This window comes from Protomyctophum bolini, assembly GCF_963924005.1.
Source record: "Protomyctophum bolini genome assembly, chromosome: 8".
NCBI lineage: Eukaryota > Metazoa > Chordata > Actinopteri > Myctophiformes > Myctophidae > Protomyctophum > Protomyctophum bolini.
The window spans coordinates 5,880,243-5,896,177 of NC_137869.1; the positions used below are offsets into that span (position 1 = coordinate 5,880,243).

At 39.7% G+C, this 15,935-nt stretch overlaps 3 protein-coding genes across 4 annotated transcripts; 1 reads left to right on the top strand and 2 right to left on the bottom strand.

The window, feature by feature from the left end:
* Nucleotides 1-326: 326 nt before the first annotated feature.
* dnase2b (deoxyribonuclease II beta) lies at nucleotides 327-11,597 on the bottom strand. 2 transcript variants are annotated; one of them, XM_080770014.1, is made up of 8 exons: nucleotides 10,863-11,597; nucleotides 8,482-8,571; nucleotides 4,913-4,964; nucleotides 3,840-4,014; nucleotides 3,164-3,242; nucleotides 2,319-2,480; nucleotides 1,180-1,377; nucleotides 327-667 (listed from the first exon to the last, which is right to left on the bottom strand). In XM_080770014.1, exons 4-8 carry the CDS (start codon nucleotides 3,996-3,998, stop codon nucleotides 330-332), a joined length of 936 nt encoding a protein of 311 aa, XP_080626140.1. In that variant the 5' UTR covers nucleotides 3,999-4,014; nucleotides 4,913-4,964; nucleotides 8,482-8,571; nucleotides 10,863-11,597; the 3' UTR covers nucleotides 327-329. The 2 variants fall into 2 exon arrangements, with proteins under 2 accessions (XP_080626140.1, XP_080626139.1); XM_080770013.1 differs by lacking the exons at nucleotides 8,482-8,571; nucleotides 10,863-11,597 and having other exon boundaries at nucleotides 4,913-5,061.
* Nucleotides 6,145-13,003, top strand: uox (urate oxidase; the record flags this gene model as incomplete). The annotated part of the gene is made up of 8 exons (XM_080769683.1): nucleotides 6,145-6,267; nucleotides 8,347-8,559; nucleotides 8,940-9,056; nucleotides 10,181-10,259; nucleotides 10,893-11,079; nucleotides 11,359-11,482; nucleotides 12,339-12,422; nucleotides 12,932-13,003. 8 exons carry the CDS (start codon nucleotides 6,145-6,147, stop codon nucleotides 13,001-13,003), a joined length of 999 nt encoding a protein of 332 aa, XP_080625809.1.
* A 322-nt stretch (nucleotides 13,004-13,325) lies between these two features.
* Nucleotides 13,326-15,887, bottom strand: samd13 (sterile alpha motif domain containing 13). Its single transcript, XM_080770017.1, has 4 exons — nucleotides 15,716-15,887; nucleotides 15,041-15,083; nucleotides 14,804-14,915; nucleotides 13,326-14,232 (listed from the first exon to the last, which is right to left on the bottom strand). The coding sequence occupies exons 2-4, from the start codon at nucleotides 15,076-15,078 to the stop codon at nucleotides 14,089-14,091; spliced, it is 294 nt and encodes a 97-aa protein (XP_080626143.1). The 5' UTR covers nucleotides 15,079-15,083; nucleotides 15,716-15,887; the 3' UTR covers nucleotides 13,326-14,088.
* Nucleotides 15,888-15,935: the final 48 nt, after the last annotated feature.

Here is a 15,935-nt window from a genome sequence, read left to right on the forward strand (position 1 = left end):
CGATTCAAAATGTTTTGCTTCAATGGCTTTTTGCAAACTTTTGCCCACAAAAGGTTACACATTTACAATTTCTATTTAATTTACCAAAAAAACAGCCTTCTAATGGCTATAGAAAAGTTTGAGTGGTAATATATGGGATTTCAAAAATCTGACTGCAAAGTCAATCTTCAATTCTAGCCAACCGTTTCCCCTCTCTATTCTCAGCTTCCTCAGCTTCCTGTCTCATGACCTCTTACAGTATGTGAGAGGTCACTCTTACAGAATGTGAGAGGTTACACTTACAGTATGTGAGAGGTTACACTCTCTGTCTGTCTCTTTGTCCATCAGATCTAACAGGCTATGTACCAGTCCACCACCTGTCGGAAGGCCTTGTATATCAAGGGATGTTGGGAGCACACCAGTCCCCCACCGCGCCAAGCCTGAGCCCTCTCCCTGTTCAGGTCCCCCAGGCAGGCCCACTGGTCCTCAGAAGCCCGGGACACCCGGCACCACTTGGAGTGGTCATGATGAGACTGGAACAGAACCGGCCCAGGGAGCCGCACCCTCCTCACATTCATGACGTGTTTGGGAAGAGTGCAGTTGGAGGGCAGCCCGTGGTTCTGCGTCTGCCATGTCGCGACCAGCAAATCACAACCCAGGGCTTGGGCAACCCAACCCGCATAGATATCTGGGGGAACACGAAAAGTATTTTGACAATGCGGTTCACTGACAAATATGATTAGAAACACTACAGTGCAATGACTTTAATAACAAAACTGAAAACATATTTTTATAACTTATTTCCATTAAGCTATTAGTACTATAAACTATAGAACAGTCCTCCAATAGTGGCTTTACTGAATAAAAGTTAATGAAGTTAATAAACGTTAGTTTGCGCTCATTGTCATTGGTAATTCCTGAGAAGGCACAATCCAGGTGTGTTGATGGCAAAGATAAATTAATGATGGCAAAATGGCAAATTCATCAATCAAACTCAACAAGAATTTTCAAACTGAGATCAAAAAATGCTAATGTCATCATAATATATGAATGATATATGTATAGCACAAATATGACACGAAGAATACTACCAACGAATACTACCAACGCCAGCTTTAGTGAATAACTATGAATTTAATTGCAAATAATAATTCTGCGAAATGGCTACAATTGAAAGACTTTCCTCAAGAAATCACTTACCATCAACAAAATGTTCTGATTTGGCAAAACTGACAAACTTCTCTCCTTGGGCAGAGAGAAGATGTTCAACTCTTTTACTGAAGGGCAGTGGTGGTTTGGAGCCCTTGCATAACTGGGCCAGTGGTGCCAAGTCACTCAGGAATGAAGCAGGCACAGAGCAATTATACACACGTGGGTTGAAATACACCAACTGCTGGGCTGTAGGCAGAGTAGGACACAGCAGAATACAGAAAGATAGAGTAGGAGTCATTTTATTTGTTGTCTGGTTCCCTGCCCCTGTGTGTGTACGTGTGTCTTTATATTAATATATTATATATTAATATATATATTCGTAAAAAGTGTGTGTGTGTGTGTGTGTGTGTGTGTGTGTGTGTGTGTGTGTGTGTGTGTGTGAGAGAGAGAGTAAGGTAAGGATACTATCATCTGTACTACCGCTATAGCCAACATTAGCTTCAGTGTTCATTGCATGTGTGAATTGTGGATTAACCGTGTTCCCAGGTTTTTCCACACTTTGGCCTGCAGTCAGTTTATGAATATTAATGAGAAATAAGCAGTTGCTAAAATATCCTGTAAGCTACACAGTGCAGTAAGTGGCACCTGGGTAAAATGGACTAAAACATATTTTCATGCAGTGTAAATAACTATACAATATCAATCAATTGTATACATACATTTGACTTCAGCACCCTCTGGTGGACAAATTTGTTGAGGGACAGGCAGACAGAACAATAAAAAGACAAATTAAAATATATTTTCAGTCTCAGGTTCGTTGTAGTATATAAACTATAAACTACAGTTTATTTGTTTTTATTTAATGACAGATAATCTGTTCCATCTGTTCCATGCCTCACAACTTCATACACTGTAATAATATTAAACTTCTGGTGATTAATGAAGTCTAAAAGATAATTTAGTATAATCGATCGACTGCCGCAAAACTCAGGAAAAAAGCACAAAAACGGCTACTTCCACATTTTGTGTGCATTTGGCACCCAAGAACCTATATAATAGTAGTCACTGTAAATCTGTTAATAACAAATGTATAGTAAATAATGAGTGGAAGTGAGACATATGTATACATGTACAGAATGGCAGCCAGTAAGGTCTGCCCTGCAGTTGCTTCATGTCCTTTCTCTCACCTATTGTGGAGAACTGTGCATATTTGTAGGTCACGCACAGAGCCGTCTGGCCGTTGACTTTGCCAGAGGATGGGTAAAGGTAACCTCTCTCAGGGAACGAGGGGAAGTGAGGTACACTGTGGGACAGCCAGAAGCCTTGAACGTGGTCACAGAGCAGCACCCCTGCGGGATATAAACAACTATAACACCTCTAGTACCCACAGAATGTGGAACAGGGCACAAACACATGCACGGCAATAGTCTATTTCTTCCAGCAAAGTTCATGTCAGGGTGAATCACCTTGTAATAGTGCCTACTACAACATCAATTAATAATAATAATAATGAATTATATATAACCCAAAGCTATTTGCTGCCATGCCCTTTCACTCTCACGCCATCAAAAATGAAACCCTAACCCTTTTTTTACCTTTAAAAAAATAATGTATTAGGTAAGTCAGTGATCCAGAATAAACACAATCTATCAGACTTTGCACTGCGTCCTCCCCCATGACGCCATTCATAAAGCACACAAGAGTCACAAAAATGAAGATTCTTCTCCTAGTGTATAATGCACTTGTGCATTGTATAATCGTATAAGGCAGGGGTTCTCAACCCGTGGGTCGCGACCCCCATTATTTATAAAAAACAAACAAACAAAAGAAAAGCCTTCATCAGTGTGTCGACACTGATGAAGGCTGGATAGCTTGTCTCCTGTCCGAAATGAAAGAATAAGAATAGATGCAGTCTTGGTGTGTGCGACCCGTTATTTATATGCTCTAGATTAAACAAAACCTCTGTCTTCATGAATTGTATTAATCATCAAAACATGGTTTATAATGTATAATGGAGTCTTGGCTACTGTACCTTTTGTGTGTCCATATTCCTTGATGTATTCCATGTCTGGAGGTCCATCATTGTAGAAGGCGTAGACTGAGATATTGGACTGAGAAAGATATTAGCTGTACACGTAAAGCAAAACATCATAGCATAATATATAAACTTTTTCTGGATTTGTTTCTTTGGACATATAGAATTGTATTTATTCTGTAAGAAACGTGGGACATTAAATAAGATTACATTTGGTTCTTTACACACAACAAGGCATTGATGAACCATACTGATTAATGCACAGTATGACTGGCACCAAGTTTATGTATGGACCATTACATTTTGTTTCAGTAACTTTCAATGACTGGAACTGCATCTTCCCATATTTTTTGGTTAATTGGGGACATTAACTTTGTGGGCATTACACATTTAGGACATAAAAAAAAAGCGTTTTTTTCCCCCACCATGAACAATACAAGCTTCTGTATCCTCAGCATGCATCTACTGTACCTCAACAAAATAAGTAAGCCACTGTGGGCCATGGTCGACGACGCCACAGGGTTGAATTCTCTCCCTGGCTGCAGGGGTTGACTTTTTTGTCAACCCCTTTTCTTCCTGTGTCCCTCTCCATTGCACAAACTCTAAACTAACTCTCTAATGAAGCAAACATAACTTGAAACTACTCAAAGAATAACAAGTCAAATGCTCCCACCTTGTAGGCGTGCCCTTTGTAAAGCTGGTTAAGTGTGCTCCCCAGGGCCCCCTGGCTGCTGTTGACCATGAAATTACTCATCTGCCAGCTTCCCACTGAGGGGTCCAGGTACATGTAGTCAACTCCGCTACCAACCTCTCCAATCTTATACTTGGGCATCTTGTATATAATAAACCTGTTAAAAGTTAGAGAGAATTATTTGAATGCATTAACCACTTAAGTCCTATATACTTCGTTGTATGACAAATAGTGGAAATAGCATCATTCTACAAGCTTGTACTGTAGATCAATTTTCACTATTTTTGAAAGGGGGATTTTTTTTTATTAATTAGTACTATATAGTATTATTTTATTCCAGTCTTCTCTCATGTAAAAATCAGAATCAAACATGCAATGTCTTTGTCCATCTTTCAGGGATTTCAGAGAGTCGGCTCAAATAGGAAACTCCTCAGTCCATTTTGTACAAACTCTCAGAGTACAAGCATAGTACATATGTATAGCATAGTAGTTTATACTGTATGTATAGTTTCATTATATAGATATTCCACTGTTACTTTCTTAGCTTACGCATGTTTCATGATAAATGTTTTTATGTGATGTATTCCCATGCTTTTTTGTTGTTGTTCTTGCTTAATGTAAGTCGCTCTGGATTAAGAGCGTCTGCTAAATGCCTAAATTGTAAATTGTACAGAACTCCACAAGCTGGCTGCATATACTCCATATTTGGGCATGCCTAACTCCATATACAGTATGGGCATAAAAGGGAGACAGACATAATATCTGGGTGGGGCATTCATTTCCAACTTGCATCGTTCCGAGTAGGCCAGTGCCCAAAGGGCACCGCTGTAGAGGCCCCACGGGCACCGTTCTAGTCAATCAAATGAGCTAATAGTCTCGCAATCAGCACAATAACATAACATGAATTGTGTTATGTTATAACACAATTGTAAAATGTAGCCTTACATAAAATTTGTGAAGACTGAAAAGCACACAAAATAAAATTAATCTGTAAAGGGAAGAGAATAAAAGGTAACAAGAAGTATACCCCCTCAAAATAAACACAATCAACTCACCAATCCACAGGCTCCCCAGCTTCATTCCTACAGGAAATGTCTGTTCTACTTGCTGTGAAACATGAAATCAAAACAACAATATGGAACCATGAACCAAACAGAGTGGTCATCTTGATTTAGAGAGAACAAAAAAGGAATTTTAAATCTCTCTTTCAGGTTTCGTGTCAAGATTGAGCAACTTATGAAAATGATCTGACTGGCAATGCAGAACAGAAAGTCATGAGGAGTCGCATGACAGGGAAACACCCCATTTAGCAACAAGGAGCTTTAATACTTAGAATGTTAAATAACTAAGAACCTTGCATAAATCCTTTTTCGAGTAACGTTACAGCCTCGATTTACCTTACCTCGCTGTCACACACTCACATGAAAGATGGGTTTCATTCAAAAGTTATCTTCAAATTTGTTGAGAGATTTACCCCAGGGATGCTGGAATTACAGTGAATGTGTTTCACTGTGATTGTAAAAAATATTTTTTTTACTTTCAGTTTTTTGAGGGGCACTAGCCCCTCCTATGCCCTGCTTTCTGGGTTTGTGTAAACTTCACACGGGTGTTTTTAAGTGGTGCAACCACTTCATTAAGTAGCTTTGTGTGTGCCTGTTACCTGTGTCTGAGCACGGAAATAGCATTTGGTTGGTTTTCAAAACCAAGTGTCACAGTTGTGCAGCCTAACACACACATACATATTAACTGTATATATGATGATTTCAGGTGCATCAGTACAGTACAGTAGAGGGACCCCCTGAGGACTCGTGGTTATTTCCACTAGCTCTATGGGCAAATATGGAATGTAAACGGTGAGGTTCTCGTGTAAGCTCTCCTAGGGTTGCTTACCTCACCGGCACAATATTTCTATCATCTTCCCTAGGAAAGAAGTAGTAAGGAAAGGAAAGGTACTATGTTTACCCAGGGTAACTGGACTAAGCTCAAGAACTTGTTTACAGCCAGGCCCTGCTCATAGAACATTTCATGGTAGAGGTTCAATGCCTTGTCCAAGGGCACTTTAGCGGTGGTAATTTTAACGTGCCGGTCCGGGGATACGAACTAGCGACCTTCCGATATCAAGACCGCTCCGCAAACCGTTCGGCCACCGCTGCCCCTATATACTATATACTATGTATATGATTCCTGTTGTACAAATCAATATATCAAATCAAAAATCACTATTCATTGTACAACAACAACAACAACAACAACAAGTAGCCTACTGTGTACTGTATAAGTGCTTATGATGGCACGCAAGGTGCTCTCAAGTCATCTAACCAAACAACAGACCACTCACAGTGCACAAGGGACCCTGCTGGCTCAGCCCCTTCATTATCTATATGTAAATAGGGTGGCAGTGGCTCAGGAGGTAGAGTCGCCAGTTGGGTTTGATACCCGGTTGCTTGTGTTTTGAGTGGGGGGCATTACCAAGCCTTTAGATTATTTGATAGTGGAAAGAGACACCATCAAATAATAGCAAGAGAGAGAAATGGAGAAGGTCATGAAGCAAAGGATCTCGGGTCAGAATCAAACCCAGGTAAATTTGCTTGCAAATGTACTATTACAGTATACATATTGATTACGTGCAAATTATGCAACTTCTAAAGGAGAGATGTTTATTATTATTAATGATAATCTCTGCCACTGGAAAAGCCAAAGTAGACAGAATGTTAACTGTCAGACGCTATGGCCGAAGTGGCATCACATGAAAAAATATTTGTGTGATGATGCAGCTTTTTTAATATACTGTCTCTACCTTTTAAACCGTCAATAAAACATTCAATCAATCAGTGGTTCTTGACAGGTTTAGTTGTGGACTCAAACCTTATCCTCACCAGCTAGGAAGCAACGACCCATATGTACTATGTTCCAGATTTTTCGGGTCACGACCCTCTGGTTGAGGCCTAAAGAACTGTGTACACAATGCAAAGGTAGGACTGCCCTGTCCACAAAATCCTCCCTCAGGGGAAAAGCCATCTCTCTCTGAGAATTGCATCGGTTGGATAACTAAGAACTACACGACTTCTGGAAAGACACCATGGCTACACAGGTACATAGATTTAATGTTCTTATTGGCAGGGTGAAAAAAAATACTACTACTATAATAATAATAATCAGTTTTTCTTTCTTTTTTTCATGTGCATCATTAAAACATTTCGTTTTGTTCTTTGTTCCAACGTAGCATCATATCCTCAATTAATTTGGAGCAAAATTTAAGAATTGGATTTTGTGTCACCTGTTTAGTTTAGTTTATTTCGATCATCAACAGTATAGCAAATCCTTGCACACATTACAGCAATCATTTCTGTTTTGTTGAACGAAAAGGCATAGGCCGAAGCTTATAGAGCTTATTAATGCCTATTCTTAATACATGTCGGTTAACCTTATAACGTTCACAGTCGTTATAAACAAACGTAATTATTTTTTAACCTTCTAAACTTCCTACATAAACACAGTTCACACGGTATTACATACATACTGTACCTACATGCATGCATACACTTAAGCATGCATACCATATGGTTGCTGCAAAAACAATTATACTGATAAACTGGAAGTCTCCAACCTCTCCATGTTTCAAAAGATGGCTCAATGTGATGCTCTCCATTGCTAAGCTGGAACAAATTCATCATGACAGACAGAATACACAAGCTAAGTTCCCAAAAATGTGGAGGCCATTCCTTGCAGTATTTGACAATAGTTGAGTAGCCTATAGGTTCTGCATATCCATGGCTGCTATGGTGCAACCGTGCATCTTTCACTACTGAACTCATAACGTTCCCTGCTCTATGATGGTCATCAATGCCACCCATTTGTTCTTTTGTTTTTGTGTGCATGTATGTGTCTATTGTATAGTATAGTGTTATGTTTATTTTTCTGTCATTTGATGTGTTGTACTGTTGTGTTTGTTGTGTCTTGTATTTGACTGTATTTCACTTGTCTTTGAAAAATCTAAATATATTTTTGTTAAAAAAAAAACATGCATACCTGCACGTATACATGCATATACTGCATACATTTTACATTAGTTTTCATCTGTATTTCTCAAAAAAACATCCTGTGAGGGTCAATGACCATGGAGTCATAGCATTATCTAAGCAGAACCCATTTCTAAATAGTAAATTATCTACTAGTAAATTGTATTGTATTTCTTTTTAGTACCCAAAATATTTTCACTTCAGATATGTCTTTTCTGATTTCTTATATCCTCCCAAATAAACAAAAAATCTAATCATTATTAGTCAGTTGAGCGTTCTGTTAACAATCATTCAGGGGAGATTTTGCAATACAATGCAAGCATAACCCAATGTCTAAATACATTTTCACATTTGGGGCTTGGTTTATAATATGTGATGAATGTAATATAATAGTATAATATACTGTAATTAATAAAATAATGAATTATATAGAGTCCTAACTCAACATAACTTGTGTTGCGTGTGCACAGAATGTGGACTTTGTGAAGACAGGCTATGGCAAGAATTCAGTCAAGGTGCTGGTTATCAGAAGAGAGGGACCCCATCAATCAATTATCGAACTGAAAGCTGATGTGGAGCTCACACTGAAAACCCATAAGGATTACCTGGATGGAGACAACTCAGACATCATCCCCACAGACACCATCAAGAACACTGTCCATGCCATGGCCAAAATCAAGGGGGTAGGTGTCCATCTGCAATGACAAATGTAGCGAACATAAGGATGCGCCATTGAGTGTGACCCAGTGTCATTTTGAAAGCCATTATCCAGTAGTGTTTTCATGTCAAGGACCCCTAAATCAATACTGGCCACAGACACACATCTGAAAATATTTTGTGCCACCCAGGTACACCATACAAGACGTTAAAATAAATAATAAAAACAAATCACAATTCTATTTGAACTAGCAGATCTACAATTTCAGTGTTCTTAAGAGAGCTTGTAGATTGGCTAATACAGTACACACACACACACACACACACACACACACACACACACACGCTCTACTTTGAGAACCACTGTCTTAGCTCACACTGCACTTTTTGTACATGATGTATACAGGTGAAGACCATTGAGCAGTTGTCTCTGGACATCTGTCACCATTTCCTGACGTCTTTTAACCATGTGCTGAAGGCCAAGGTTTCCATGGAGCAGGCTCCTTGGAGAAGGCTGGAGAAGGTATTGTATGGAAGTCGGTGATCAGTCCACAAGAAGATAATATAAGCTTTTGTATTATTGCTCCATGTAAAGCCTGGTGTAATATTTGCCATTCAAGCTCACACTGATGATTTCCCAGTTAATTTCGGACATTCTGCTCTTTTCCTCGAAATTAAAGCCTGGGCCCTCATTTACTTTGGACCACAACCAAAGGGTGGGTGTAAAAATCATCAGAATGGGTGTGTGTATATCGGTGAGAACCCGAGGCTGTGATGCGCCAAGTGGGAAGTCGCTTGGATCAGCGGGTTTCTCCAAAAAAATCCAAATGGATGATCAATATGATGCCATAGACTGGCCTATAGACTCCATATTTGGGCATGCCTGACTTCATATATGGGCAGTTGGGCATAAACTAAAGGGACACATAAAGACATCTCAATACCGGTATATGGACAGGCAGACGGGTACAACAGGTTTCTGACTAACTAGGCGAGGCGTGCATTTGCAACTTGCATCGTTGCATGCCAATATATATGGGCATATCAGTTGAATCTGTGGTTCTGGACTCATTGGGCACCGACCGGCATACTCAGGTCAGGAATGATGGGCTGACAACTGGTACGACAAGTATTGCATAACTGGGTGAGGATGCATTTCCAACTCCTCTGAACAGGTCTAGTCATTTGAATGACCAGCTTGGCCCTCTGGGCGCAAGACGTCCAGAAGCAGCTGAACAGACCAATTTTACAATTCATTGTGGTCCAAAATCCAAGATCCAAAAATACAGCCCAGGTTTAATTTGTATTATATTAATTATATAATGAAACCCTTTAAGATCAGTTAAGATAATCACTGGCATGAGTCAATTGTCTTAATTATTAACACAGCGCAACAACACTATTGCTCTGGACAACAGCATCTGCCAAATGACGTATAGTAGTAGAAAACATACAGCATTAATGCACTCTATGTTGCTGTTAAGGGATGAATAATTACATCCGACTGTTAATTTAAAAGCCTCGGCCTTCTTGTGCAATGAATCAAGTATTTTAACCAAATATATGTTGTACTACTACTTTACCATTCATCAGTCCTGTGATAAATGAAAGAGTTGCCACTCATTCAAAGTCTCTGTCTCTTCACAGAATGGGGTAGAGCATGCACATGCGTTCATATTCAGCCCAGAAGCATGGCGCTTCTGTGATGTTGAACAGAATCTCAAAGGTGCAGAGAAAACAACAAACACAGTAAAGGCGCAATACCATTGCATAACACTATCTAAAATAGGAATATGGCATCGCAGTTCTATGTTCCCGACAACAAGTTTACATCCCTGTCTATGTAGTGAAGACTTGTGATAAATGTGATAATGTGATAAATTAATTTTATTTAGGTGTAGGTTATGGCCTGTATGAAACATGTTTTGTGAAGTGAACTTGATCTTTACTCTTTTGGTCACTGACCTTGACCTTAAGTTTGACCACCCACCACAGTTCATCCTTGAGTCAAACTGAAGATTTCCACCGAATTGGTTCATGGGAGGGCGGACCACGACAAAACCGATACGCCCATATGTAGGCAAGTCACTATGACTCAGACATAACCATAAACAAATATATCCATATCCATATCCATATATAGGCATATATGGAGATCCAGACATATTTTAACACAAATCGTGTATGGGGGACCCTGGCACAAAATATTTTCAAATGGGGGTCCATGGCCAGATAATTTGGGGTTCCTTCCTTGACATCTGAGAAACACTGATCCAGGGGTAATACACAGTCCGATTCTAAGCAGGTATTCAGCAGTCAGGTTACTTACAATTCAAAAGCAACCTGTCAAATCTCACAGGTGTCCCGGTGGTTCACAGCGGGTTGAAGGACATGACGGTGCTGAAGACGACCCAGTCAGGGTTCGAGGGGTTCCTCCGAGACCGCTTCACCACCCTGCAGGAGGCCAAGGACAGGTGTTTCTGCACGTCCATCTACGCCAGGTGGCGCTACAACAAGGTTGAGAACGTCGACTTTGACGCTGCATGGTAACAACAACACAACTGTGACAGATATAGCACAGTTATAAAAGGTTAACCATTATTTATCTCAGTTTTCATCCATGCTGGTGATTGCGTCACCGAATAAAATGGAAAGCTGTCATTTCAAATCAGGTTGGAATGGAGACTGTGATGTGATCTTCATTAAAGGGAGAACATGTGTAATCTTAATGACATTAATCTTCCAATTACAATTAGAAATGAAGATGACATAATGCTGCATGTCAATTAATACTGCAATCCCACCCTGTTCCATCCTCATCATAGGAATTGTGTCAAGGATACAATCATTGAGAAGTTTGCTGGGCCATATGACCTTGGAGAGTACTCCCCTTCCGTGCAGAAGACCCTCTACGACACGCAGGTTATTGCGCTGGACAGACTCCCTGAGGTACACCTGACTGCACCGCAGAACACCAAGGCAGACACATTCACATCACAGCCATCAGACCTGAGGCCCATTCCCAAAAATTTGTCATATAAATCCTATAACAGTTTTCTGAGAAACGTATGTTGCCATTTCAGGCACACACACACACACACACACACACACACACACACACACAAACACAATTTGTCATAACACGGCACAAAGTGACACGAAATGAGCTTTTTTGAATAGGCAAAGAAATCTAAAATGATAATTGGGTTAATCGTTCCCACAGAGATTTATCTTGAACATGACAGCACTATTGTAAGACCACGTCAACATGGACATAACATGACATTTGCTTGCCAGTCTGCCATAAAGTGTGGAAAAACTATTAGAGGGGAAAATAGTAGAATCATTTTGAGAGTCACTGCCTACAGTATATGTTCTGACATACAGGTGCAGTGGTGCACACATGTGAACTGTATAGGATAATATAATTATATATAAGAAAACTTATAAGAAAACATGGCAAAACTGGCACTTCCCATTTCTCTGGTCCACTGGTTGTAAGGTGTCCGCAGCTGCTTTACCTCTGACAGTAGTCTAAAAATATGAACAAAACCCTCCTGTGTTAGGACAATGACAAAATAGGGACACCAGGTTGAAAGAGGTTAATATTAAAGCACTGAATTAACACAATTAACAACCATTTCTGCAGTACTGTATTGACTATACAGTCTTGCACACAGCCCATTTCTGGGCAGTATGGACGAACCGCTATCCATGCACTGCATCTATATTACCTAACCAAACCTTTGTTAAATTCTAACCTACAACTAGATATTCAGTGTATGCATTGTGTGTTCTCTTCCAGGTGGAGGAAATAGAGATGGTCATGCCTAACAAGCATTACTTCACCATAGACATGACCAAAATGGGTCTCACAAACAAGGATGAAGTAAGTCCATTTATAACAATTATTCCATGAATATTATGTTGTCACACTAGTTTACACATTGTCTTGTGATAAAGTATAAATCAGCTCCATGTACCCTTTCTCAGTTGTTCAGTGACGGCACCAATCAGTTACAGTTAGTTACATAGGGTCATAAGGTCGTAACACAGGCCTCATAGGGTGTCACGTGTTGTTCTCAGGTGCCGAGTAGAGACAAAATAACACTATGTGAAAAAACACTTTAAGCCTGATTTACACGATACATTGAGCCTTGGCCTTTTCACCTATGACATGCCCAAAATAGGGATGTTCGTTATTTAGAGTATTTGTTTATGTGGTTAGAAATTGGCAAATGGGTCTGAGGCATTTCAAAGAGTAGCCCCATCTGTGACTTCCCCGTCCGCTGCCGTTCTAAAGAGTGAAGGGGGGAGGTCAGAGATGGCTCTATTCAGAGGACAGTAAATACATACGGTCATTGTTCTCATCATTGAATTTTCCTTCTGTCTTCCAAGGTTCTCCTGCCACTAGATAACCCCTCGGGGAACATCACAGGCACGGTACGCAGGACAAGAGCCAAGCTGTGAAGAGCCCAGAAACACTGAAACACATCCACAGGTTATACATTTAGAACACAGTGGTACAGATTAGATGTAAAACAGCTTGACCAATCGTTCAATAAAAGACAACTGTGCGTCTGTGTGGGGTTTTCTTCCTGAACGAACAAGGGACCTTGAAGAGTAAAAATAATCTCCATTATCGTTTCAAACTGCCTTGACTCAAACCGTTTGAGGATTGTATGATGATCGATCCAAGCCATGCAATTGACTGTATGATCAAATTAAACCATTACCAATAAATGTTCTTTGGTGGAAAAAAAAGAGCACCATTTATTGCAAATCTCTGGTTCAGATAGTCAAACTCCAGTGTTATGTTGGACATAGACATTGGTCACGCATACACTTCAATGCACTTTGTCTTGAAGACAGTTCTGAAAGCACCACAGGTAAGAACAAAAGAATGATTATCTGTCTTTACACATAAATATCTCCATTTCAGACAGTTACCAGATACAGTAGGTGTGCAGGAAAACAGGGCATTCAAAAGGATCGTTCTGCTTTGTGTGTCCACTAGGAGGAGGACACAATTCTTCATCGTTGCATGCTATGAACAATTTGTGGAATCTGTGCATTTTATAGCATAAAAAGTGACCGCAGATCAAAGTGGGACGCATCAGGTTATTTTTTGCACGTATCAAAGTTTTCACATACAATGGAACATACACAATTTTCTTATCTTATGTACAAATACTTTTTTTTTTAACCAAAATTGGTCTACACACACACACACACACACACACACACACACACACACACACACACACACACAATTCACCTCATATTAAATAATAACAATAACAACAATATAAAATAAACAGAACTTTCAAGCAGCAGAAATAAGAATGGCTGAAAGGGTAAACAGCTGAGTGCAACCCATGTCTCTCAGGGTCAACATTTATATAACATTATTACAGCATTCAAAAGAGAAAGAGAAAAAAAAAGAAGAAAAACGTTCTTGTCTTTCCGCAAAAGGTGCCACTGAGGAGTCTTTGTGAAAGCTTTCTCCTGACATGTTTGATTGTCACTGAGGGGGTCTGTGTGTCACCGGGCTGCTATGAGGCATTGCTCTTCAGGTGCTGAGTCTGCAGCTGCTTCACGTGGTACTCGTAGATCTTCAGTGCCGGGCCCAACTTTATCGACAGTCCCGTCAGGACGTCGTTGCGCGTCATCAGGAGCAGGGACTTCCCATCGATTTCCTGACGGATGCAGTGAGAAATGCCTAGCTCATACTCCGTGGTACGACGGGCACTCCGTGGCTAAAATAGCCGATCTTCAAGCTCACGACATGTTGCACTGTCGATACAATGCATTGTGAGCTTGGAAACTGGCGGATTTTCGCCACGGGACACCATCGTACAACAAAATATAAAACGGGCTTAAAGCTACACTATGTAAACTTTCCTCTTCTACCCCAGGATTTGAACCCATTTCCTGCAGAAGTGTCGAATTGTTTACCATTGACCTAATAGAGCCTGCCTGCTTGCTCTGGGGATAAATTGAATCTTGACCTTCCGGTCAAAATTTGTGTCAGATCCTGTGTGTAGGTGAGAGTGAGACGTGAACCTAACTGTCTCAATAGAAGAGCAGGGAGACCAAATACAACCACCCCAATTGTATAAGTTATATTGTATTAACATACTCTAACATACAGATTGGGCAAAATTTGATTCTATTAATTAATTTTTTTTTTTACATTGATTGACCATAGTGGCCATAGTTATTTTGTACTTTAATATACAACGATGAAAGGCAGGAGGAAGAAGATACCTGATCCTGGAAGGCGGTGGCTTGCTCTTCGAACCCTGTTGCTTTGAAGTAATTGACCACGTCTGCTACTCCCCAGTTAGCAGGGTCCGGCAGCTGACCATTCTCAACAGGGCTGTGGGGTCACACATTGCATGGAACTGTTTTAGCTACTCAATGAAGGTTACTTTAAAATCAACTCCATAAAGTCTTCCTTTCATTCAGGCAGCGCTAGAATATTATTAATTCGGCACAATTTACCTTTTCGTGTCAACTGATCCATTGGCCTTGTCATCCATGCCAGCTGTTAAAATAAGAAAATAACAAATGTAAAATATAAATATACTTCAAATACATAAATACATTAAAAAAAGAAAAAACTAGGAAATCCATCAGTAAGGAAGCATACACTATAATTCTAAAGCTGTCCAACTATGCATGTGCAATGTATACAATATACCAGTGGGCCCCAAACTGGGAATTATAATTTTTGACACGCGACCAAGTCAATAAAGTGTGGACTGATATCCTGACATTTCCAAAAGGACCATTTCGATCAGACATGCACCAATTTTGGATTGGACGAAAAAATTGTGTATTATTTGACCAACTTTAAACAAATAAGGATAAAAAATGAATAAGTTATCAACTTATCATGAATAAGCTGATGTTTCACCAAAAAAATTACAGCTGCACAAATTGCAATCTGCAATGTAAAAAACTAACTTATCTATCACCCAGACAACGCTAATGGTTTAAACGAGTTTAACAGCAAATATAATTAATTTTAACAAGCAGAAATATTGTGTTAAGTTATAAATAACGTTAGGCTAAATAACATTAGCAAATGTAAGTTAGCTATCGCACTTACTTGGTATATATAATACGCTAACAAACAAGGGATAAGTTAGCAACATTAGCTAATACGAATCTTACCTTATTTTAAATGATTCCAGCTTGACAGTGAGAGTTCACCCAAGTCATGAACGCAGTTCAGACATCAAATATAGTTCTGATAACGGCGTTAATTTTCAGGGCCGAAACATCTATATTTCCATGCAATAAAATTAAGGTTTGATGAAGTACCACCAGTTTAGCGTATCTTCCTCGGTTACAGCTTCCTTCGCCCACATGATACATGAGGTTTATGGGAAAT

What these genes read in the sequence shown, in the direction of transcription:
- dnase2b (XM_080770013.1), bottom strand. Translation starts at nt 5,022, where the DNA reads ATGACCACTCTGTTTGGTTCATGGTTCCATATTGTTGTTTTGATTTCA. An exon ending in GCTGGGGAGCCTGTGGATTG is followed by an intron (nt 4,015 to 4,912) that starts GTGAGTTGATTG and finishes AACTTTTAACAG; the next exon opens with GTTTATTATATACAAGATGC. An exon ending in TGCACAGTTCTCCACAATAG is followed by an intron (nt 1,378 to 2,318) that starts GTGAGAGAAAGG and finishes CTCTGCCTACAG; the next exon opens with CCCAGCAGTTGGTGTATTTC.
- samd13 (XM_080770017.1), bottom strand. Translation starts at nt 15,078, where the DNA reads ATGGATGACAAGGCCAATGGATCAGTTGACACGAAAAG. An exon ending in GGATCAGTTGACACGAAAAG is followed by an intron (nt 14,916 to 15,040) that starts GTAAATTGTGCC and finishes GTGACCCCACAG; the next exon opens with CCCTGTTGAGAATGGTCAGC. An exon ending in CCACCGCCTTCCAGGATCAG is followed by an intron (nt 14,233 to 14,803) that starts GTATCTTCTTCC and finishes TGCATCCGTCAG; the next exon opens with GAAATCGATGGGAAGTCCCT.